This window comes from Seriola aureovittata, chromosome 5, assembly GCF_021018895.1.
Source record: "Seriola aureovittata isolate HTS-2021-v1 ecotype China chromosome 5, ASM2101889v1, whole genome shotgun sequence".
NCBI lineage: Eukaryota > Metazoa > Chordata > Actinopteri > Carangiformes > Carangidae > Seriola > Seriola aureovittata.
In genome coordinates, this window is record NC_079368.1 from 15,949,298 (window position 1) to 15,971,965 (window position 22,668).

Below are 22,668 nucleotides of genomic sequence, written 5' to 3' on the forward strand. Positions count from 1 at the left end.
GAAGTGTCATACTCTCTTTGTCTCACTTTACTGGAGTCCTTTTACTCCACAGTCGCTGTTTGCCATAACTGACATGTTGAGTACAACATTTTCATATATGCTAATATATATTGGTGGCCTTGATTCATATCAGATGACATATACAGTATGATGTAGGGAATACGTGCCTCTATGATTTGTGGTCTTTGTATTGGTGCAAACTAATAGAGAAACACATTTAGGCCTAATTCTCAGATAGAAATATAACTGTGGAAAACATATTTTATTTACAGTTCTAGATTTTATAACCATCCTGAACGTCAGATGCTGCATTTATCATTTATTTCTAGGGATGAAAAAGTTGTATCTTCTTACTCCTTTTTCTTGTTTTGTTTTGTTTTGTTCCTTTTCTTTCCCAGGCGAGTAAGGCAGGCCTGCGTATTTACCGTCCTGGGATAAAGATGGAGGAAGAGGAGTCTCAGGGTTGGTTCAGCTGGATGTGGAGCTGGGGAGGAGAGGCTGATACACAAACAAAAGACTCTAAGACTGGAGGTAGGATGCACTCGATAAATATCGGAATAAAGACAACAGCAAGACAGGAACATTAAAACATCCTTACTCCTCATATTTTTTCTATTCCTTTTATTCACTGTTGCCCTGTCTCTCAGGTTTTGATGAGCTGTTAACCTCTGCTGAGAAATCCAAACTCTACACTGCCATTGGATACAGTGAGACTGCTGTTAATCCCAACCTGCCAAAGAATGTGAGTCACCTCCCTCTCTTGACACCCACCTAGCAAATACTGTCTCACACACTTTGATTATGTACTGTGTTGTCATTTCTTCATAGTTTGAGGACATGAAGGTGAACTTCCACATGGAGAGGCTGTCTGTGTCCATCAAAGACAACAAGGACAAAAATGAGATCATTAAGCTGACAGTGGGAGAGCTCAAGTCCACGCTCACACAGAGACCTGGAGCACAGGCCATCAAGTTCGTCATAACTTTGTTTTTTGGGGGGGTTCTCCATGGCTTTCATAGTATTAATACTGTTTAAAGAGCTTGAAGTCTAGTGCAAATGCAAGATTTTCATTTAATTTGAAACTTCAAATTTGAAACAAGCATTTCTTTTTGTGTTCACTATAAATTTAATAGAAAACCTATGAATAAAATATTTTAAGACAACACTGCGACTAGCAAAATATAACTAGAACCGTTAGTAGCAGTTTTTGATTTGGTTTTGGTCGATTAAAAAACAAGACTCCCCATTAAAAGCAAATTCCTGTTGGGGAATTTTGTTTCCACATATCAGACTGCAGAGTCTACTACAAAGTAGCAGCCTTGTAGCTAGTCTTTTATTTGTTCACCTGGGTGGATACTTGACAAATTAATGCCACTGTTTACTTACGGTATATCTTCTCCTTAGAAACATGGCATGGGAGAACTGACAATTTGTTTCCTTTCCTCTTTTAATCAGACTCACGGCCCAGCTTAGTTTGTTCGAGGTCACAGGCCTGGCCAGTAACCGGCCTGCACCAATCCTCCTTTCATCAAGGAAGGCAGCCACTGGAGCAGGAACCCCGCTGCTTTGCATCCTGTTTGAGACCAACCCACTGGATGAGAAAGCAAATCAGCGACTTCATGTGGAATCACAACCCCTGGAAATCATCTATGATGCAGTTAGTGGTGTCCGTCAGGGTGCATGTATAATGAAAAATGGGGGAAAAAAACATGAAAGGGTTACATATCAAATGTATTCTTTGCTTGTGTGTCTGTGCAGATAACCGTGAACAGCATGTCAGCATTCTTCATGCCTCCTGACGACCTGCAGCTGGATGAGCTCACCAACGCAACCCTGATGAAACTGGAGCAGTTTAGAGACCGAACAGCCACTGGTCAGTTGCACATACACATACAAACATGTACAAACGTGTACAAATATTTACTGTCTTACCAGGGGTTGATTTCAAGCCTGGTCTCAACTCTCTGATGGGCAAATGTACATTCCTCAGTGTTTCACTGGGTTATTTTCATTTTTCCACATGCTCACACACAGCCTGCATGTCTCAGCCACCGAGTTAGTTGGATTGTGGTGTTCCTGTTTATTTTCTTGAGACTGATTGTTTCCTGAGATTGTTTGCTGAAGCTTTTTTTTTTTTTCTAATTGCACGATTCACTTCAGCTCATTTGGGGTAGTTCAGCGAGGCTCTATGGTCTTGGTAGTATATCATACCACAATTTAGGGATGAACATTTGAAAGTGTTTTCATCAATGGCTTTTACTTAAGTTATCAACAGATCTGCTGCTAACGTCTTGGTACCAGACACCACAGGGCACCTTCAGAGGTCTTGTCATTGCCTTCACAGGTCGCTGCTGTTTTGGTGACACATAAAGGACCAACAGCATATTAACTAAAGGTGGTCAGAATGTTTTGGCTGTGAGGGCAGTTACAATAAGAAAGCATTTCTTTTTCATGATTATTGTCTCAGTAGGAAATTTACAAAATGTACAAAGCAAATCAAATATTTAGTATATTCTTGATAATATTTCTGTTGTGACTACTGTGCTGTTCAGTGTTGAACTTCTATTAAGATTTGTTTTATCGTCATCATTAACCAAATAAAAATGATTCTTGTTATGTCATGAAAGTACTGAAGATGATGACAAAGCTGATCTATTGTTTGTTTGTATCTTGTGGCTACAGTTGATAAGTTCATGACATTTTGTTTTGTAGGGCTAATGTATGTGATCGAAACACAGAAAATTCTCGACCTGAATGTGAACTTGATGGCGTCCTACGTCATCATTCCACAGACTGGTTTTTACAATGGCACCCAGAACATCCTACTGTTGGATCTTGGACATTTTCAGGTTAGAAAGTGCAAAGCTTGACACTGTGTTGAAAATCCTATCCACACAAAGTTGTGCCAAAATTATTTTTTGTTGTTTTCCAATGGCTTCATTTAAATGTTTTAGAGATAGTAACAAAGTTTGAAACTATTAATTTGTAACGTAAGAACATGTTGTCTTTTCAGATGTCCAGTCAAAGCAGGAAGCATCTGCCTCAGCTGTCAGTGTGCGCCAGCAACATTGAAGACATCATGTCGATGGCATATGACAGCTTTGACATACAGCTTAGCAGCCTGCAGTTCCTTTATAGCAAACCAGGTAAACACACAAGAGCATACTGCGTCCACGGTTAAAGGTTGAAATGATATTGTCTCAAAGCCTTGAAAATGCTTGGTATTAATGGAAGGCTTTCATCATACATGTATATTGCATATTGTGTGTGTGTGTGTGTGTGTGTGTGTGTGTGTGTGTGTGTGTGTATGAGTGTGTGAAATAAACAGAAATGTAAAACATTACCTGCATTTGATAGATGGTGACTGGAAAATGGCCCGTAAGCAGAAACGGTCACCGCTCCACATCCTAGAGCCAGTGGATCTAAAAATGGATTTCTGCCGGGCGATGGTTGTCAAAGACTCCCGCATGGCAAAGTAAGTGTGTTGTTCTTTCATCATCATTTTGGGAATTAAATTATTATGGTTTTAGTCTTTTAGCTTTTTCCATTGATGAACAGAATCAGACAGACAAACCACACAGTTGAGTAAACAACTAGTTAAACACAGTGACCTCCCAGTTTCTCCAGTTTATTTGGAGACACAAATTAAAGGTCATAGGTTTGTGTGTGCAACTTTGTGTTTCCAAGTTTGCGTATGTGTTCCAGGTATAAGATGTCTGGAGAGCTTCCTCTGCTGTCTCTTCGTATTTCTGATGATAAACTTCGAAGTGTTCTGGAGCTGGTAGAAAGTATCCCACTGCCTGAGAGCAGACCTGCTGCACGCGGCCCATCCTCCACTTCAAAGGCAAGAACAGCACGACTTTCCCTGGATGGCCCTGTCCACATTTTGTGTGGATCAGAAAAAATTTGTGAAAGGGAATAACAAAAAAACTGTTTTGGGAAAAATCTGGAAAGCAAATAAATTGCTGTTGAAATTAGAGAATAGAGAAAGAAAATAAGATGAATATCCACTGATGAAGGCACTCTACTTTAATAAGAACACTATCAGATTTTAATACATTCACTGAGTTAATAAGCTATTGCTGTGGCTCATGTGTTGGTGTTATTTCCTCCACAGACAAAGCAGTCGTTCACACCCCAGCTCACTCCCAGAAGACCCCTGAACTTAGCTGATCAGCGCTCCTCACTCATTTTCGAGTCATGTGAGACCATCAGCATCACCTCTTTGGGTGAGACAACACATGTTCATGCTGTACACAAATACTGTCTCTAGCCATGTTCCTCTTGTTCTGCATTTGTCATGCTGCCACACATATGCAGTCATTACACTAAATACCTTGTAACGGACGGATGGATGATTGCATGTTTTTTTGTCTTTGTCCCCCCTCAGGGTCAGAGGAAGATTTGTTCTACGATGCTCCCAGCTCTCCCATCGGTGATCGACCATTCTTCCCAGACAATCCCATGCCGCTGCGCTACGCAGACTTGCACAAAAGAAAAAGTCTGATCAAGGAAGAATCTCAGAAGAACATGACTGACTTCATCATGAAGTTTGAAATCAGTGAGGTACAGAGAGATCTGTGACAAACATAGTCATTTCCATTATTATAATATGTTTCTCTTGTCCCTCTCATCTGTGTGCTCTCTCTGTCTTCTTTGGTCATCTAGTTTTCCGTTCAGTTGTGTCGCCTGTCTGGGGATCAGGAGGTCACAGTGCTCCACTTGGACATAGAGGGTCTGGGCACTGAGTTGAAAGTACGGACCTTTGACATGACATCAAATACATACCTTCGAGAGATCTGCCTCAAGTGTCCTGAATACATGGGTGAGTAAATGTTAGCAGAGCTGTGTGTCACTGTCACCTCACTTCAAGAGACTTTCTTCATAATTCAAATTTTGGATAAATTATGTGATTACCAGCATTCTAATAAACAATTGTGGTTTAATGTCAGACGAGTCTTGGCTGCAGTTTTTATTTATTATGTTTTCATTGTTGCCTACGTGTGTAGATTCTGAAGACAAGCAGGTTCAGCTGATAACCACTCTGGACAACACAGAGGTTGACTTGCTCACCCTGGAGTACATCAAAGTACGTGTGATACCATACATTCAAATAGACCTGTTTCAGATCAATTTATCTACAGTAATTGACACAAACTGTCAGTGCGCTGGATGATTATTTTCCAAATGATTGTAAATGGCTTTCTAATTAAGATTGCGTTATCTTTTTTAGGCTGATAAGAATGGCCCAGAGTTCAAGTCTCTACACAACAATACAGAGCAGCTCATCAAGGTGAGGGAAGTGTTGATTAACTAGTAACAAACATCTAGATTCTTCTATGTTATTCTTTACTACTGTTTGAATAGGTTTGAAAATGTGTAGCATGTTTATGCAGGTTTCACTATTAACTATTCAATGCTATTAGATTTTGGTGGTGGGTCAAAGATAAAGGTCACTGTGACCTCCATAAAACACTTTTTGGCCTGTTGAATGTAATATCTAAAGACCGCCTTGGGGGAATTTCTTCAGATTTGGCACAAACATTCACTTGAGTTTAAGGATGAAATTATTACATTTTTGTGTGCAAAAGTCAAAGTTCAAGGTCACTCTGACTTCACGAAAGTCGTTTTTGGCCACAAGTCGCGAATTCATCACTAATTATGACACAATTTAACACTTGTAATGTCTAATAGGATAAAATGATGTTGTGATGACATTTTATATCCAAATGATCAAAGGTCAACTTCAACATTGTAATGTTCTGCAAAAACACCACTGGTCATTTTTCAGTGCTGTAACTCAGGAAGGGAGATTGTGACGATATTTCCTGTAACTTGGCTGCTTGGTGGAGGTGGAAATTGTAGTATTATTCTTTTAAGATTTTATTATTTTAACGTTTTAACATTGTATTTCCCATCAGGTGACCTTTTCATCCCTGGATGTTCATCTGCATACAGAGGCTCTCCTCAATACCATGAACTTCCTCAACAAACTCCTTCCTGAATCCACTAAGAAGGAGGGAGGGCCGGAGGAACTCCCTACTATCCCTGAGGAGGACGAAGCAGAGGCAGAGAGGGAGGGGGAGAAGAAAGAGGAAGCTACTGTAACCAAGAAAAGAAGTAACTGATTCTTATAAACCCTTTCATTAAATTTCACATTCCAAAGCCCTCATTCCTCTGTCTGTAATTACTCACCTTCTCTTTCTCGTCACCTCTTTTGTCACAGGTTCAAGGAGTACAAAGTTTGCTGATGTGGTGACTCTGCATATCAGAGCTGATCTGCGATGTCTGAAGGTTTTCATTCGAGGACAGAAAGCCAGGATCTCTGAGATTAGTATTGAGGGTATGGAAATGTAGTGACATGTCCCTCTCCATGACCCAGAAGATGTTAAATTCCGTCTGTCTCCATTGCATTTTTGTGGATATTGATTGGGTTTTCACTGTTTCATCAATCATAAATGGTCTTGCACACTGTGTCCAACTGGTGCCTCCCGTAACAAGCTTGCCTAAAGTTCTTTATTTAAAGTTGTCTTATGATGCAAGTATGCCGCTAAGTGGGAAATGCACACTGCTTACTCAGTGTCTCACTTTCTCAACCATCCAGGTCTGGTTTCTCAGGTTCTGATGCGGAAGAAGGAGATGGAGGTTCTGGCCAACCTGAAGAACATTGTGATCCTAGACTGCGACAAAGACGCCTTTTACAAGAAGGTACAATCACCAAGTGACCAGTTGTTTTGGGAAGATATAAATGTTGACCACTCAGCATAGGTCACTCTAGCCAAGAAAAGTAGCTGACTGGTGATGCTGACTCCTCTGTCCCCTTTCCTGCTGTATCTAAACTGACCAAACGAGTGACCATGAACAAAAATATGGATCTGATCATTTTATTCTGCTACACTGTGTCTCATTTCTTAGGCGGTATCTATAGCAGATAAGGAGGTGTTTGACTTCCGCATGGTGAACTATACAGATGCAACAGAAGGAGACGCATATTTGGACATGTCTAAAGTCGACACCTCTGTCTCACTGACGGTGGGATGCATCCAGGTCATCTTCCTCAACAAGTTTGTCTCTTCTATATTGGTAAGAATCCTATATTCTGACATAATTTAAACTGTTTTTTAAAAGATTTAGTTCACTTTTAAGGGATCATTGTGGTATTTCAATGTCTTCTATAAGGTAAAACCCAAGCTCAGAAAATGTAAAAAGTAAAATTCAATATGAAATACATACTAACTTACATATAATCTTACTTTTTCTAATGATATCTACATATACATTTTTCCTTGTTCCCATTTTTTTCTGTATTCCAGCCCCATCTCCTATTATTATATTTCTCCCTTACACTCAGTTGTTTTCCATTCTTTCTCTCTCTCAGGCGTTCATCAATAACTTCCAGGAGGCCAAAGAGGCCTTGGCTGAGGCGACAGCCCAGGCTGCAGAAAAGGCAGCGTCAGGTGTGAAGGAGCTGGCAGAGCGAAGTACTCGAATTGCTCTGAACGTCCACTTCAATGCACCTGTCATCTTCCTCCCCCAGTCCTCTTCTTCCTCCAATGTCATTGTAGCTGACCTTGGTCTGCTGTCTGTCAAGAACCGTTTTTCCAAGCAGCCATGCACAAGTGATGCTAAGATCCCGCCTGTTGTGGATATAATGACTGTGAGACTGACTGACCTCAAGATGTTCCGGTCAGAGTCAACTCGTTTTTAGCATTCACGGTTACAAAATGAACTAAATTAAATGTTTGTGGGATTGATTAGGATTTACAATAATCTGATATTCTCTTGATAACTTCTGTTATGACTGTTGTGTTGTTTCTGGTTCCAGGACCACGTACATAAATGAAAGGTTTCAGGGAGAGACCCAACTGCTAAAGCCAGTCAGCCTGGACTTGGAAATCCAGAGAAATCTTTCTTCCAACTGGTACCACAGCATACCTGACATAGAGATCACTGCTCATCTAAAGCCCATGACTGTAAGTGTGTGATTTACCACAATGTGGTGGTCTTTATCAGCTATATTTTCATTTGTGCATTTTATATCATTCCAACTCTTTTTTTATTTCATTGGACGTTTTATAGAGGACTCATATTGAATTAATCATTAACAGACTTACAAATTAAGCTATATTATAATTTATATATCTGCCTTACAGTGAGAATCTAAATTAAAAACTGTTTTCACAAGTATAGTTGTATAATATCCGGTGTCTACTCCCGATAGCTGATCCTCAGCCAGGATGACATGATAGTGGTCCTGAGGACTCTGAGTGAGAACCTGTCAGAGAAGTCTGATGCTGTTCCACCTCCAGCTTCTCTACCCACCACTGAGCCCTCCTCTGACTCGGTATCCAACAAAGAGTCCCAGGGCTCTGGAACCACTGGACCACCCAGTAGTAAGGAGTTGTGCTTGCGCTTGTTTGTGTTCATGTGCGTATAGTGGTTCTAATATTAGACATCATGAAAACCCTAGAAAGCTTATGAAAGCTTATGAAATCTGAAAATGTGTTCTCCTTGACTGGAAATATTTAACCTTTGTAACCAAAACACAATAGATGTTTTAAACCTGTGCTCTTTGCTGTGATGACTTCCTTGTAGGTAACACAGTGGTGATAGCTGCTGTTGTGGAGACCCAGAAAAACAGCAAGCTGAAGAGCACACTCAAGTTGGACTTCAAGTTTGACTCCATGACACTGGTCGTGTACAGCCCTAATGGGAATGAGGTAATACAAAAACACATACACAAAGACACACACAGGAAGTCAAGCATAAGTGATGACTATATTATATAGAATGAGGCTTGATCATCTTCATTTTGCGTGACTTGTGTATCTAACACAGGTTGTATGTCGTTCTACAGATACAGCTGTTGGACTCGCATGATGAGCAGCTGAAGCTGGCAGAGTTTACCCTGGGCACCATCTCCACCTCCGTCCACATGTTCTCCGACAGCTCCATGAAGGCCTCAGTCCGACTTTCTGCCTGCCTTCTTGATGACAAGAGACCCAGAATCAAGATGGTCACGCCAAGGTAGAAAATACACACCTGGCTCTACAACACCACCCTTGGTCCAAGTCTGGCAGTGGGACCTTTGTTAGCCTCCTCCCTCATTTGCTCCATTACTCGACTGTCTACTGAAAATAGAATTCAAACCCTTAACAGCAAACAGTAAACCAGCTTGAATGTCAACATACTCTGACACCTTAATTAATTAATGGTAACAAACAGCAGTTAGGTGTCTTTAGCTGGGGATGCTATTATTATATGTTGCTCCACTGATCAGGGCTATTTAAGAAGAGGTGTTAACATTGGCTTATCCTCTTATTCTTCATGAAGAGCACTTTTATGTTCTCTCCCAGGATGATGGCGATGCGTCCAGGTGCAGAACAGAACATGATGGTGGAGGTGAACTATCGTCAGACCCGTGAAAGCACCACGTTGGACACAGTGGTGCAGGATGTGTACTTGTGTGCCAGCATGGAGTTCCTGCTCACTGTGGCAGACATCTTTCTCAAGGCCACCCAGCAGGGTTTTGCTCAAGTGCCACAACATAAGAGCAGTACTGGAGCAGGAGAAAAAAAGAACATGAACTCCTCTGTCACATCCAAAGAGTCCGGTGAGTTAACTGTTATTAGTTTTAATTTAGTTAGATGACAGTATATTCCAAAGTGATATATAATAATTTAATCTGCAAGTTTTCTTAATCAGACACAGAACAAGAATTATGTCTTTGTTTTTCTTTGGATCTTTTTTGTGTCTATGGTAGCATAATATTGTAATACTGTGAATTATAAGTGTAAGTTATAAATGTGAGTAGAGTTAAAGAAGAACTGAATTAAGCCATAATTTGCACCCTGATGTCATATGATCTGAACTGATGTTCTCCTCTGATTCTCTCTGCTGCTGTCAGCTGCCCCTCCAGCCGTGGTGACAAAGACAGAGATGAATGTTGTGGTGCGTAACCCAGAGATTGTGTTTGTGGCCGACCTGACGCGTGCCGACGCCCCCGCCCTGGTGATGACCACGCAGTGTGAACTTATAATGAAAAGTGGGGCAGAGAGATCACAGATGACTGCTGTTATCAAGGACCTCAAGGTTTGTATCATTATAATGTAACAATGAAAAAGCAGATTATTAGTACTGCTTTTGTATGAGACTGTGCTCTACGAATAAAGTTGACCTGATTTAACAGGACTCTTAAAAAGATGCAACGATAACCAATATAAAAAAAATCTTTTTTGGATTATGGTTGTTATTGTAGGTAGTGGCGTGTCCCTTCTTGAGAGAGAAGAGGAGGAACAATGTGACCACAGTGCTGCAGCCATGTCAGGTGTTCTTTCAGAGTACTCAGTCCCCAACCACACCTCAGGCTATGGAGGTCTCCATCAATGCTCTCACACTGAAGGTGGGTGTTTTGTTATTATTAAACATGCTGAGGACAGGAATTAAATCAATGAAATGAGGGATTAAATTGTTCCATCTAGACGTGGATGTTAAAATGCCTTAATGTGTGCTGTCTTACTGTCTTTCCAGGTATCTCCAATCATCATCAACACAGTGATCACCATCCAGTCGGCACTGACTCCCACAGCGGAGACCCCTGAGGAGCTGGATAGTCCTGTTCCCATTGATCTCTGGGAGAAACGGGGCTGGAAGGAGCTCAAACTTTGGTTCCTAGAGGAGGAGGGGGACGAAGACACAAGGTCACTGGTCCCACTGATACCACAAGGAGAGTCATTACAGGTATTTGACTCAACTGATGTATGCTATAATGTAGTAATTTTTATGTATTAAATTTCGTGCCTTTTATATCACAAACCTCCTGATCTCTTTTTCAATCCTTTATTTTGTATTTTATAAAGAATATACAGAATAAAGGTATTCCAGATTCATGTATAAGAACAGGGTGTGTCATTTCATTGGCTGTCCATCACTGCAGGTTACCATCAAATCAATATGTCTGACTCTGGAAGCTGGTGTGGGACATCGCACCATCCCCATGCTTCTGGCCAAGTCCTCCTTCCATGGAGACGTCACAAACTGGTCGACACTCATTAACTTACACAGCGAGCTCGACCTGGAGGTAATACACACAACCACAAATGTGTATACAGTGTATGATTTACATAATATTGGCCTCCGGCTCTGATAGTGTTTGGTCCATTCAAAGATAAAGTTGACACATATTCTTTGCTTTCACTCATATTTCCGCCTGTTATCCTTTGCTGCTGTAGCTTGTTGAACCTTTATTGTGTTTTGCTTTTAGGTTCACTATTACAATGAAGAAATGGGAGTATGGGAACCGCTGCTGGAGCCATTAGAAGATGATACAAAAGACGGTTTCAGACCATGGAGACTTGAACTGAAGGTACTGATAGACGTAAACACACACACGCACACACCAATACACATATCATATATATACTATAATATATATATAATATATCTACTCAACTGAATGCATAACCCCAATTCTTACCTAGCCTAAACCTAATTTTAACCCTTACTTTAATGTACACACACACCTACATTTCTGACTTTTTACTATCCTTTAACCAGATGAAGAAGAAGCCAGTGAAGTACACATTTTTGTCAGATGAAGTGGATTACAATGTTCCAGACTATAAGACGGTTATCGTCATCAGCAGTAAAGACCAGCTCAACATCATGCTCTCCAAATGTGGACTGGCCATGCTGGGTAACCTGGGCACGGTAAGACAAGGGCTCATTTTAGCAGGAAGTCTTAAGGTTGAACGGCCATTCGTAATGTTCATGTTCTTGCCTTTCCCCCAGGCATTTGCAGAGGCTGCCAAACAGACAGCTGAGTGCTTCCAAAAGGACGAAGCTCCGTTCGTGGTGAAAAACCGCCTGGGCCTGCCAGTGTCTGTCCGCCACAGCGAGATGTTTTCTCCTATCAGCCGGCAAAGCACTAACTGGACTGTGGAGCTGCAGGATGGGGAAACCCTCGGGATGGACTATACAACCACAACAGACTCCGACCAGTTCTCAGCCATGATCTCCTTGAGTGGAAAGGACTACTACATACAGCCTAGTAAGTTAACCTGTGTACACAATATACTTTATATGCACATGCTAAAGAAAAAACTAGTGATTATGTTCTCTGACAAATGTCGTCATCTATCCCCCCTCTCTCCTCTCTGTTTCTTGTCGGTTTTCTAATATGTAATGTAAGAAAAATGGAAAAGTAAAATAATTAAGGTCAAACATATGAATGCTCTCATTTTCTCTTTCCTCTCCAGCTCCGGTGGGCCACACCTCAGCCAGTGTGATCCCCCTGATCAAGGTGGGCAGAGGAATGTACAGCGTAATGCACAAAGACTCAGGAGTCACTCGTTTCCTGGTTTGTCAGATTTACTCTGTGGAGGGCAGCAAGTACATCAAGATCCGCTCACCTTTCCAGGTACTTCACTGATTATTATCTTTATTAATTACATTATTATTAATAACATATAAATCAGACTTTCCTGTCAACAACCACTACTGGATGTTTTCTGGACTTCATCTTTTAAGCTAAATGTATAAATGTCAAGTAGCTGGGTGGTTCCCATACATCGAGACATTTGTCTTTTCAAAATGAATAATTTTAAGAACCAGTTTACAGATCAAACTGAAATACAACTGTTATTAACTGTTTTCCTCTTCTTTCATGCAGATCATCAATCATTTCACAATACCATTCAAAGTTTTTGAAGGATCAACATGTCTGGGTACAGCGCTCCCTACTGAGGAGTTCTGTGTGCCTCTGGATTCATATAGGTAAAGGCAAACGCCTCCACACACACACACACGCACGCACACGCACACGCACACGCACAGGGTACACATTCCTTCACCCATATCTGGTCTCTGCTGCCCCCCTCAGGTCTGAGCTGAGCCTTCAGCCGATAACAGAGGACGACGCTGACGCTCAGGCTGCTGAGTTTGAGTGCTCAGAGGGCTTCAGTTACGAAGACGTCAGCAACAAGCAGCCTGAGACACACCTCCAGCAGACGTGCCGTCGCCGTGGAGACCAGGGTGGTGTGATGATGATCAACATTGTGCCATTAAGGGATGCTGTGACATTCAAACACACCGGAGGTATTGGGGAGAACTTCGATGTGCCCTTTGTACTTCACCTGTGGCCTTCCATCCTGCTACGCAACCTACTGCCTTACCCCATCGCCTACAACCTAAAGGTAGAGTCTGACTGATAATCACTAAGAAAACTCAGGTGGGCCATTTTAGATTTAGATTAGATTAGATTAACTTTATTAATCCCACAATTGGGAAATTCATTTACCACAGCAGAAAAATAAACATCTATAGAATAAACATCTATGGAAATATACATTAAAAATACACCAAATATACACTAATAAATACAATATACACAATACACACGATATGTACATGAAAAAGTGCAAGTTTGCACATGGTCAGGGAGAGCAGGAGTTGTGGAGTCTGACAGCTGCTGGAATGAAGGACCTGCGGAACCTCTCCTTCTTACAGCGAGGATGTAAAAGTCTGCTGCTGAAGACGCTACTCAGAGACCCTACAGTGTCATGCAGCGGGTGAGAGTTATTGTTCATGATGGATGTCAGCTTAGCTAACATCCTCCTGTCACCTACTTCCTCAATGGAGTCTAGGGGGCAGCCCAGGACAGAGCTCGCTTTCCGGATCAGTTTGTTGAGCCTCTGCCTATCCCTGTCAGTGCTGCCCCCTCTCCAGCAGACCACAGCGAAGTAGATGGCTGAGGCCACCACAGAGTTGTAGAAGGTCCTGAGGAGAGCCCCACACACGCCAAAGGACCTCAGTCTCCTCAGCAGGTGAAGGCGACTCTGACCCTTCTTGTAGAGAGCGTGGGTGTTGGTGGACCAGTCCAGTTTGTTGTTCAGGTGAACCCCCAGGAACTTGTAGTTCTCCACCACCTCGATGTCCAGTCCCTGGATGTTCACTGGTGTGAAGTGGGATGTCTTCCGCCTGGGGTTCACAATCATCTCCTTTGTTTTGCTGGCATTAAGCTGAAGCTGGTTGATCTTGCACCAGCTGACAAAGTCCCTGATGACTGTCCTGTATTCCAGTTCATTTCCCTCCGAAACACACCCAACAATGGCTGTGTCGTCAGAGAACTTCTGGACGTGGCAGTGTGTGGTGTTGTGTGTGAAGTCCGAGGTGTACAGGGTGAAGAGAAAAGGGGAGAGCACTGTACCCTGGGGGGCACCTGTACTGCAGAGCACCACATCAGACACACTGTGACGAAGCCTCACGTACTGTGGTCTGTTGGTGAGGTAGTCTATCATCTATGCAGCCAGGTAATGGTCCACTCCCACACTTTCCAACTTCACTCTGAGCAGTGGCGGCAGGATCGTGTTGAAAGCACTAGAAAAGCAAAAAAACATGACCCTCACAGTGCTCCCACTGTCCTCCAGGTGTAGCAGTGATCTATGCAGTAGGTAGATCACTGCATCGTCCACCCCAACACTAGGCCGGTAAGCAAACTGCAGGGGGTCCAGCTGTGTGCTCACCAGTGGTCTCAGGTGACTCAAGTTGATCCTCTCCAAAGTCTTCATCAGGTGAGAGGTCAAGACAACAGGCCTGAAATGGTTAGGCTCCTTGGGGCGCTGGGTTTTATGTACCGGGACCACACAGGAGGTCTTCCACAGGGCCGGTACTTTCTCCAGGCTCAGGCTCAGATTAAACAAGTGCATGAGCACACCACAGAGCTGATCTGCACAGTCCTTCAGTAATCTGGGGCTGATGCCATCCGGGCCTGGGGCCTTCCTTGTCTTGATCTTCTTAAGTTGACACTTCACCTGATCAACTGTTATGGAGAAGGGGGTGGAAAGGACTATCCATTTGGGGTTACATGGCTCAGCCCAATGCAAAATAAAAATTGTGCACACTTTACTGCTATTTTCCAAAGTGTTCAGGCAATAGTTGATTGCTGAGAGAGTGAACGAACAGCAACATTTTTTATACAAGACACTTGCAATTAATTTCACAGCATCCATATTTGCTTACTGTTGATCTTCTGGGTTATATTTTCAACAATACAGGCGGGGAATGCAGTGTTTTTCAAAAGATATGGGTGTTTGACCAGCAGCGACTGCACCAACAAGCACTTTCTTTAAAACAATGCCTGGTCTTTCCTGCAAACCTGGTATCAACTGAAAGCAGTGGCTGCCTGGCAAATAGAAATTCAGTTTAAAAATAATATTCACTTTGGAAAATGATCAGCAGTTATGTTTATGCAATCTGAGGTTAAGGCACACAAATTCACCACTTGGTCCTTGTGGCTCACAGTTGATGTAGATTAGTCTACATCATGAATATTATTACAGAAGCTATGAATCACCATACATTCCAATGTCACAAAGTAATGGAGTTTTGTATTTTTAACATTTTTTTTTTTCACTTTTCTCTAGTCAAGTTGTGCTTTTTTGGCAAGACAGTAATGTTGCTTAGATCTGGTATCAGATTCTGTTGTACTCAGTGACCCTCCCTGCCTGCTACTCAACAGGACAGTGGAGTCTCTGCCCCTGAGGCCACTCTGAACCCAGGTCACTCTGCCCAGCTTCACACCGCAGTCATCAACCAGTCAAGACTCAGTCTCCGGCTGCTGGACTACTTGGCTCAGGACTGGTCTTCTGAGTACAGGTCTGACTTCAGTCTCATTTACTTTCCCATCGTTAGTGTCCTTGTCGTCTACATATTGTGAGTGTATTGGCCATAACTAACATTTTTGTGTATAGGTAGTTCTGTTTATATAAATTATAATTTGTATAATAAGATATTACATAAAACCACCATTCTTTACCCTCTGCAATAACAATTCTCATCAAAATAAACTGTCCTGTCATACAGTCTCCATAGTGACCAGGAAGAGATCACCTTCATCGTGTTCCAGTCTTTACGGGATGATGATGAGGACGATGGTGAAGGGACAGAGAGGAAGAGGGCTGAGTTAGACATTGCAGTCCATGTTAAATATGACCCGGGGCAGACAGTGATTGCTATCCACTCTCCTTATTGGATGGTGAATAAGACTGGCAGGTTGCTGCAGTACAAGGCTGATGATATCCACCGCAAACACCCCCTGGACTATGACATGCCCCTGCTCTTCTCTTTCAAACCGCGGTACTTCCTGAGAAACAATAAGGTAAGAGGAAGTATTACTTCAAGTCTTGAGTTTTTTAAAAGAGACACTGGTGGACTGCTGGATTACTGAATTTGACAGATTTTTAAATCAATTCATCTAAAGACAAAACCCTGTTGTTGTCGTTATTATTATTCAATTAATTATTGAATTAAGGGATACTTAAGTCTGGGACAACATTAGTCGTACCAAAATGAAATACAGCATCAAAACCAACTTTGAGTCAATGTTTCTTTGGTTGTACACTTGAATACTGAGTTTTGCATACAGTACACAGTGATTTACTTGTGTATAGTCTTACTGTTTACATCTGTGATTTCATTACTTTTATCCCTCAGGTCCGCCTTATGATATCAGACAGTGAACTCTCTGATGATTTCTCCCTGGATACAGTTGGTAGCCATGGAGATGTGAAATGTAAAGGCAGATACAAAGATTACCTGGTAAGATTTTGCCACAAACATTCAGGCATAAATTCTTTCAGACTTACTGTCCCATAATTTTTATCTAGAGAGCTATTGTAAGTGACTTTTGTGTGTAACTAAGGCAGGTTGTGTTATTGAGGAAGTACATGATTGTCATCTTTTTTATGTTTTTTGTGTGATGTCTGTCTGACCTCAGGTTGGTGTGAAGATTGATACGAGCAGTTTCAGTCTGACCCGCATCGTGACCTTTGTGCCCTTTTACATGCTGGTCAACAGAACCAAGCACAGTGTCTTCATATGTGAGGAAGGGCAGGACAACTGGACCGAGGCACAACCAGAACAGGTCAGCCAAACCAAATATTGTTTGCATCTGTGTTAACTTGCACATGCATTTTTTTGTAATACTGCAGTTTTGCCATCCCTGTGAATTATATTTTTATATAATTATAGTAATTATAATCAGCAAATGATGACTCTGCAGTGGATCTACCTTAGCCATACCACATAGATTTGACTCTCTTTAATTTGAAGGACCATTGTTAATAAATTCTTAAAATGTTAAACATTTCATTTTGACTTTTAAATGAAATGTCTGGATCATATGTTACTGATTATAGATGTATAATAGATAGACAAGGATGTACAGGATTTTGAAGAGATTTAGCATGCACAGATTTAGACTTAGTGAAATAATGTGATGTGATAAGTCCAAGTAGAGTCGGATTTTTATGCCTCCGCACCAGTGCCAGGGTTGGGTTAACTGTTCGTCCGTCCGTCCATCCCTTTCTTGTGAACGCAATCTCTCAGGAAGGCCTTGACACATTTCTTCGCATTGTTCACGTATAGTTTGGTGTTTGTAAAGTGCTGATTGAATTACTGTGTAACATTTTATGGTTTTTGTTTAATTTAAGGTTTTGTTTTATTCTACATTTAGTCAGCTATTCCTTTCTGGCCTGAGAATGACACCAAGCGGCTAAAGATCAAAGTAGAAGGTTGTTTATCGCCTCCTCGGACTATTGACTTCACACGACCAGAGAACTGCCTGTTGCTGCATTTGGACAACTCTGTAAGTAGAGGCACACACAGGGATAACATCGTGTGTGCATAGTAATTTTTTACAGGTTGCATCTATTCACACTGACCACTGTAACATTAAAAAAAAGCCATATATATTCCAGTATATTGATTTCTGTTCTGCAGGTGGGTGGGATCACCGTCGACGTGAACCTATCCGACCACTCAGCCACTATCCGATTCTCAGAGTACCACGATGGCGCCGCCCCCTTCCTCATCATCAACCATACTAAAGACCAGACTCTTCAGATTCATCAGAGGTGGGAGAACACAAGGGGACAGTTAGAAGGAAACAAATAGACAATTTTAAGCCATGCTGTTTTTTGCGTCAGCTCTAAATACTAAATTGGTAGTATGTCGTTTGCAGAAATTAATCATGATGGGGATGAAGCATGTCACCATGGTTCATCATGTAACACAAAAATGAAAAACTTAAATTAGTTGTGGAGCTCAGTATATGAATGATTTAAAAGCAAAAGAGAACAAGGAAATGGGGAGTGGGTGAGAAAAGAAGTCAAATATAGTTGAAGTATTTACTGGGATGAATTGGTACCATGTACTTATTTTTAGGGAAGTTCAATTTAAGACTTCAAAAAGTGTTATCGTCAGTTAAAATGTTAGTTGAAAAAAACATTCTTTGAACTACATTTCCTGCTGCTTTATCTCATAATATTGCAGTGCTTATTTGGTGTCAGTGTTGTCTGTAAATATTCTTTCAAAGTGCTCAAGGTTTCATTTAAATTATTTTGTGAATGTGCCTCAGTCACATGAAGATCAAGTGCACAATCATGTAAACAAAATCTCTCAAAAATCAAAATAGGATGTTTTGCCAGTGGTGCCACGCATATTCATTCATTCAGTGTTTGTATATGATTTTTTAATTTAAGGTTTTCTGCCAATTCTTCCATTGGCAATTTCTGATTCTGAATCATGTTTTTATTTTTCATTTTACTCACAGCAGGTTTAAATTTTACCAGCAAAGTAACACAACATTCACATTTCTCTGTATTTTGCATATTTGTTGAATGACACTACTCTTCTCTTTTGTTGCAGCAACCTTTAACTATTTAGTTAATGACAACTAACATTATTTGTTTTGCTGACAGAGATTTATGTTTGTGTGTTATGTGGGTCATGCAGCGCCCGGACAGAAACCACGTGGGTGGCTGACGAGCTGCTCGACCTCTCCTTCTCAGTGGAGGAGGACAGGTAGAAAAATATGAAAAGGACAAACTCTTCTGACACACTCTGAGCTCAAGAGAGAGAGAAAAAGATAGGGAATAAAGAATGGGAGAGGAGTTTTTTTTTTTTTTAAGTGTCGCATTAACTTGTTTATTGCTGTTACACTTTCTGTGGTGCCAAATGATTTAAGAAAAAAACAGAGAAGTTGAGTTGCCAGATTTTCTTTCTACACAGGAAAATAAAGCTTGTTATAACAATTTAGACTTCCAAACAAAGGCTGAGGACAGGAGTCGGTCGTTTTTTACTGGAAGCAATTGTGAAACTGAAAATAGTGTTGAACAAATTCAACAAATTCAATGATAGTAATTACATATCAGAAAAAGATGAGAAGCCAAACATACACATAGAGTCCACAAGAGTAAAATGTTAAATATGCAGTTATTTAGAATGATGTATGAGCAACACACAAGCCTCATACAGCTGCTAACATGTAACAGCTAGCTTATGCCAAATGAGGGAGTTGCAAATGACACCAGGTGGAAGAATGAAGGATGGCATGAAAAGTGGGCAGAGACACGCACATGAGGCCGCACTTAAATATGAATTTCTGTATTATTAAAAGCATAAGGTCACAGTCACTTGAGTACAGAGTGTGGTCAGATCAAGAGTGCAGGTAAAGATAAGTAGAAGAAGACTGCTTCCGCTTTGATTTTGATCTGTCTGTGTAATCTGCTCCTCCTCTGGCAATGAGAAATAAATACTCTATAGGCTAAGAATTATATCACATTATTGTCTAGTAATTATTGTACTTTAGTACATATGTGTATCATGAATTACTTATACTTTAATAATACTGTATCTTTCATGATAAGACAATGACATCCACTTATTATTTATTTGCAAAGAGCCTACTATGTACATATATATATATATATATGTTTATATTTAAATGATCTGCTGGAAATGTACACTGATCTAAAACAGGGATCATTGCAGTAGAGGAAAATGAGCAGGTTAGACATCTAAACCCATTTACTCATTTGTTACTATGTTACTTTGGTCTCCTATGAAGTGCAAACATCTTTACTTGTAGAAATACTAGCTTTGAATGCTGCTGACTGGATGGGATTCTGCCAAAGGAATCACACCTCCTGCTTCTTCAAGTAGTTCTGTTGCATTGACTAGTATTCTCTTTTTCATCTCCATCCATAGATTGTGGCTTCCCCACTCCCTACCTTTCTTTATTTTATTTTCTTATGTCTGCTTCGTCTCGTCCAAAATATAATTGTGAATGTGCATAATCAAACCTTATCTCTCCAGGAGAGGTACTGGGGACTTCTGGGTGTTTGGCCATTGTACTGTCGCTATCATATTTTTGTCTGTTCATGGGAATTGTTTTTGTACTCTGTCAGACAGGAACTTTGGATGGTTGTCATGGCAGTAGGTTCTTGGTGGCGGGGCTCTGTCATATTGTCGTCGGTTTTACTGTTACAGTGTACCGTTGTCTGTTTTTCATTATTTTCTCACTACCATCTCAAATCTATGGTTTTTTATTTCTTACCTTTTAGTAGTTATAACTAATGTTACTGATAAATACGGTATGTGTGTGTCTGTGTGGGTTCCATGTGCATGCAGCTCTCAGAAGATAACGCAGCAGGAGGAGCTGGAGGCTGGAAAAGCTGTGCACTACACCTGGGCTGAACCCACTGGGTCCCGAGAGCTTTGCTGGAAGTGTGGTACATACAGTGGGAAACTGAAGAGCGAGGAGGTACTGTCCCTGAGCCAGAATCATGTTTGTGCCTGAATAATAATATTTATCAATTCAAAGATTTTCGCAGAAGACGTCTTCAATTCTTACCTGAACACACATCTAAAATGTGAAATTGTTATATGAGATACTGTGATGTTTGTTTAAACAATGTGTGTGGTCGTGGTGTTTTCGTGCATCTTTAGGACCTGCGCGAGGACATTAACAACGACAGAAAACTGTTTGTGATCTCCTTTTATGAAGGTAAAGTACAGGGAGCTTGAAATAAAATGCTCTGACCACTCAAATGCACTTTGTAATTATGCTTTAAACAGTCTGATATTCACTTAAAATTATTTTCACGATTGCAAGTTCATTGTCATCGCTAGAACTGTTTATGGCAAGAATTTCCCTCTGGGGATAAATAAAGTGTAAAATCAGGATGGTTTGGTTTTATTGTTGATCCAAAGGTCTCCAGCGCGTTGTGCTGTTCACCGAGGAGCAACGTATCTACAAGCTGCTGTGTGAGAGCGAGAAGGCACAGCTGGCTGAACAGGAAATCATCCTGTCGCTAAAGAACATGGGCGTGTCTCTGGTCAACAACAGCAGCAGCCAGGAGGTCTCCTTTATTGGGATCACAAGGTAGATGACCAGCAACATACACACATGTTCACAAACCTGGCTAGGCCCACATGTTCATGTCACGACCACAGCTCACTGATACATCACTATGTGTGTGTTAAGCAATAGATAATGTTGTTCTCCGCTTGTGAGTGTTTTCTATATTTCAAGTCAACATATGGTTTTCTGATTTGCAGTTGAGCTTGTCTTGACCAACAATATCCAGCATGAGACATTATATACCAGATGACATGTAATTGCTGGCTAAACAATTTTGATTGAAATCACAGATATATCGATGACTTATAATGGTGTTTTGTTTCTGCTTGTGCCATGGCAAAAATACAGACTTTAATTTTATTTTCTAATATGCAGGTGTCACAAAATTAGAGTTTGACATTCGTTAACATTAACATTCACTAAAGGTCAGATAGACTGAAGATCCGCTTGTATCAGAAGAGGAACTTTTTACCTATAAACCATGTAGTTTTGTAAACATAATAGTGCAGTTTTAAACATGACACTTGCATGATTTTATAAATTTTACATCCTCTTGTTGCTCCCTTCTTGTTGTAGCTCTGATGTGGTTTGGGAACTAAAGCCTAAGAAAAAGGGTCGGTGGAAGACTCTGAGCACTAAAGAAGCTGAGCTTTTGGAGAACAGCTTCAAAGAGTACATTGAATCTGCACCTGTAGACTATGCCATCGTCGACCTGGAAAACAACTTCCAGGTAACACTCTAAATATTGTATATTTAATGTATGTTTGAAAATGATACAAATGAAAGGTGGCATCTTCATGTTAGCTGTGTAGGATGTGTACTCACTCATAAAACTGAGTGAGTAAAAAGTGGCAGCTGCATGTGGTTAATTGACCGTGTAAATGATAATTAGTTTCAGGCCTATTGGTTAAGGTTTGTGGTGTTTTTAACTGTCTCCCAGGTGTCCTTTACTCCCAATGGCATGGATATGCGGATGCTGCAGCCGTGTGACGCTCCTCTCAGGAGGCACTTCCTGCCTGGGGTGAAGGTGGAGTATAGCGTCTCACCACGACAGAGAGCCTACCGTGTCCAAATCCACCGCATACAGGTGAAAGGAAGTGCAGTTTGAAATAGAATAGTATCTTCCTTTTAGTGTTAAACTTATTTGTTTCCTCCAATGATCCAACATATAGTTGTCTGTCTTTAGTACTATAAGTCACCCACAATTTACCTTCTTGAATATACGTGAGGTCTTTGTTCTTCTTTATCCATATAGTACTTTTTCCATAAACATCCTTCCCTCTTACAGATCCAGAATCAGCTGCCAGGAGCCATATTCCCCTACGTTTTTTACCCAGTAAAATTGCCAAAGTCTATCACCATGGACTCAGGTCTGTTTGTCCAGCTTGTCATGTTTAATTTAGCATTATGTCTTGTATACATGCAGTGCTTTGGTCTGTATAGTAATTTTGTTTTTATTTTTCTCA

General features: G+C 41.0%; 1 protein-coding gene across 3 annotated transcripts in view; it reads left to right on the forward strand.

The window, feature by feature from the left end:
• vps13a (vacuolar protein sorting 13 homolog A) overlaps nucleotides 1-22,668 on the forward strand; it is a 37,456-nt gene that overhangs the window by 6,989 nt on the left and 7,799 nt on the right. For 2 of the 3 annotated variants that reach the window (XM_056375481.1, XM_056375483.1), the window contains exons 15-61: nucleotides 399-531; nucleotides 648-742; nucleotides 829-971; nucleotides 1,456-1,657; nucleotides 1,759-1,873; nucleotides 2,713-2,849; nucleotides 3,014-3,146; nucleotides 3,358-3,475; nucleotides 3,706-3,844; nucleotides 4,118-4,229; nucleotides 4,391-4,566; nucleotides 4,669-4,825; nucleotides 5,010-5,089; nucleotides 5,234-5,293; nucleotides 5,922-6,120; nucleotides 6,227-6,343; nucleotides 6,605-6,708; nucleotides 6,916-7,083; nucleotides 7,379-7,686; nucleotides 7,826-7,973; nucleotides 8,222-8,393; nucleotides 8,596-8,720; nucleotides 8,858-9,027; nucleotides 9,357-9,613; nucleotides 9,908-10,092; nucleotides 10,259-10,402; nucleotides 10,531-10,740; nucleotides 10,937-11,080; nucleotides 11,264-11,365; nucleotides 11,557-11,709; nucleotides 11,791-12,049; nucleotides 12,258-12,418; nucleotides 12,671-12,774; nucleotides 12,881-13,193; nucleotides 15,518-15,654; nucleotides 15,862-16,156; nucleotides 16,492-16,596; nucleotides 16,775-16,921; nucleotides 17,513-17,644; nucleotides 17,779-17,912; nucleotides 18,793-18,861; nucleotides 20,470-20,602; nucleotides 20,788-20,845; nucleotides 21,052-21,223; nucleotides 21,779-21,932; nucleotides 22,143-22,289; nucleotides 22,491-22,572. In XM_056375481.1, coding sequence (XP_056231456.1) covers nucleotides 399-531; nucleotides 648-742; nucleotides 829-971; nucleotides 1,456-1,657; nucleotides 1,759-1,873; nucleotides 2,713-2,849; nucleotides 3,014-3,146; nucleotides 3,358-3,475; nucleotides 3,706-3,844; nucleotides 4,118-4,229; nucleotides 4,391-4,566; nucleotides 4,669-4,825; nucleotides 5,010-5,089; nucleotides 5,234-5,293; nucleotides 5,922-6,120; nucleotides 6,227-6,343; nucleotides 6,605-6,708; nucleotides 6,916-7,083; nucleotides 7,379-7,686; nucleotides 7,826-7,973; nucleotides 8,222-8,393; nucleotides 8,596-8,720; nucleotides 8,858-9,027; nucleotides 9,357-9,613; nucleotides 9,908-10,092; nucleotides 10,259-10,402; nucleotides 10,531-10,740; nucleotides 10,937-11,080; nucleotides 11,264-11,365; nucleotides 11,557-11,709; nucleotides 11,791-12,049; nucleotides 12,258-12,418; nucleotides 12,671-12,774; nucleotides 12,881-13,193; nucleotides 15,518-15,654; nucleotides 15,862-16,156; nucleotides 16,492-16,596; nucleotides 16,775-16,921; nucleotides 17,513-17,644; nucleotides 17,779-17,912; nucleotides 18,793-18,861; nucleotides 20,470-20,602; nucleotides 20,788-20,845; nucleotides 21,052-21,223; nucleotides 21,779-21,932; nucleotides 22,143-22,289; nucleotides 22,491-22,572 — 7,108 coding nt within the window. The remainder of the gene's footprint in view (nucleotides 1-398; nucleotides 532-647; nucleotides 743-828; nucleotides 972-1,455; nucleotides 1,658-1,758; nucleotides 1,874-2,712; nucleotides 2,850-3,013; nucleotides 3,147-3,357; nucleotides 3,476-3,705; nucleotides 3,845-4,117; nucleotides 4,230-4,390; nucleotides 4,567-4,668; nucleotides 4,826-5,009; nucleotides 5,090-5,233; nucleotides 5,294-5,921; nucleotides 6,121-6,226; nucleotides 6,344-6,604; nucleotides 6,709-6,915; nucleotides 7,084-7,378; nucleotides 7,687-7,825; nucleotides 7,974-8,221; nucleotides 8,394-8,595; nucleotides 8,721-8,857; nucleotides 9,028-9,356; nucleotides 9,614-9,907; nucleotides 10,093-10,258; nucleotides 10,403-10,530; nucleotides 10,741-10,936; nucleotides 11,081-11,263; nucleotides 11,366-11,556; nucleotides 11,710-11,790; nucleotides 12,050-12,257; nucleotides 12,419-12,670; nucleotides 12,775-12,880; nucleotides 13,194-15,517; nucleotides 15,655-15,861; nucleotides 16,157-16,491; nucleotides 16,597-16,774; nucleotides 16,922-17,512; nucleotides 17,645-17,778; nucleotides 17,913-18,792; nucleotides 18,862-20,469; nucleotides 20,603-20,787; nucleotides 20,846-21,051; nucleotides 21,224-21,778; nucleotides 21,933-22,142; nucleotides 22,290-22,490; nucleotides 22,573-22,668) is intronic. The other variant, XM_056375482.1, reaches the window with a different exon arrangement.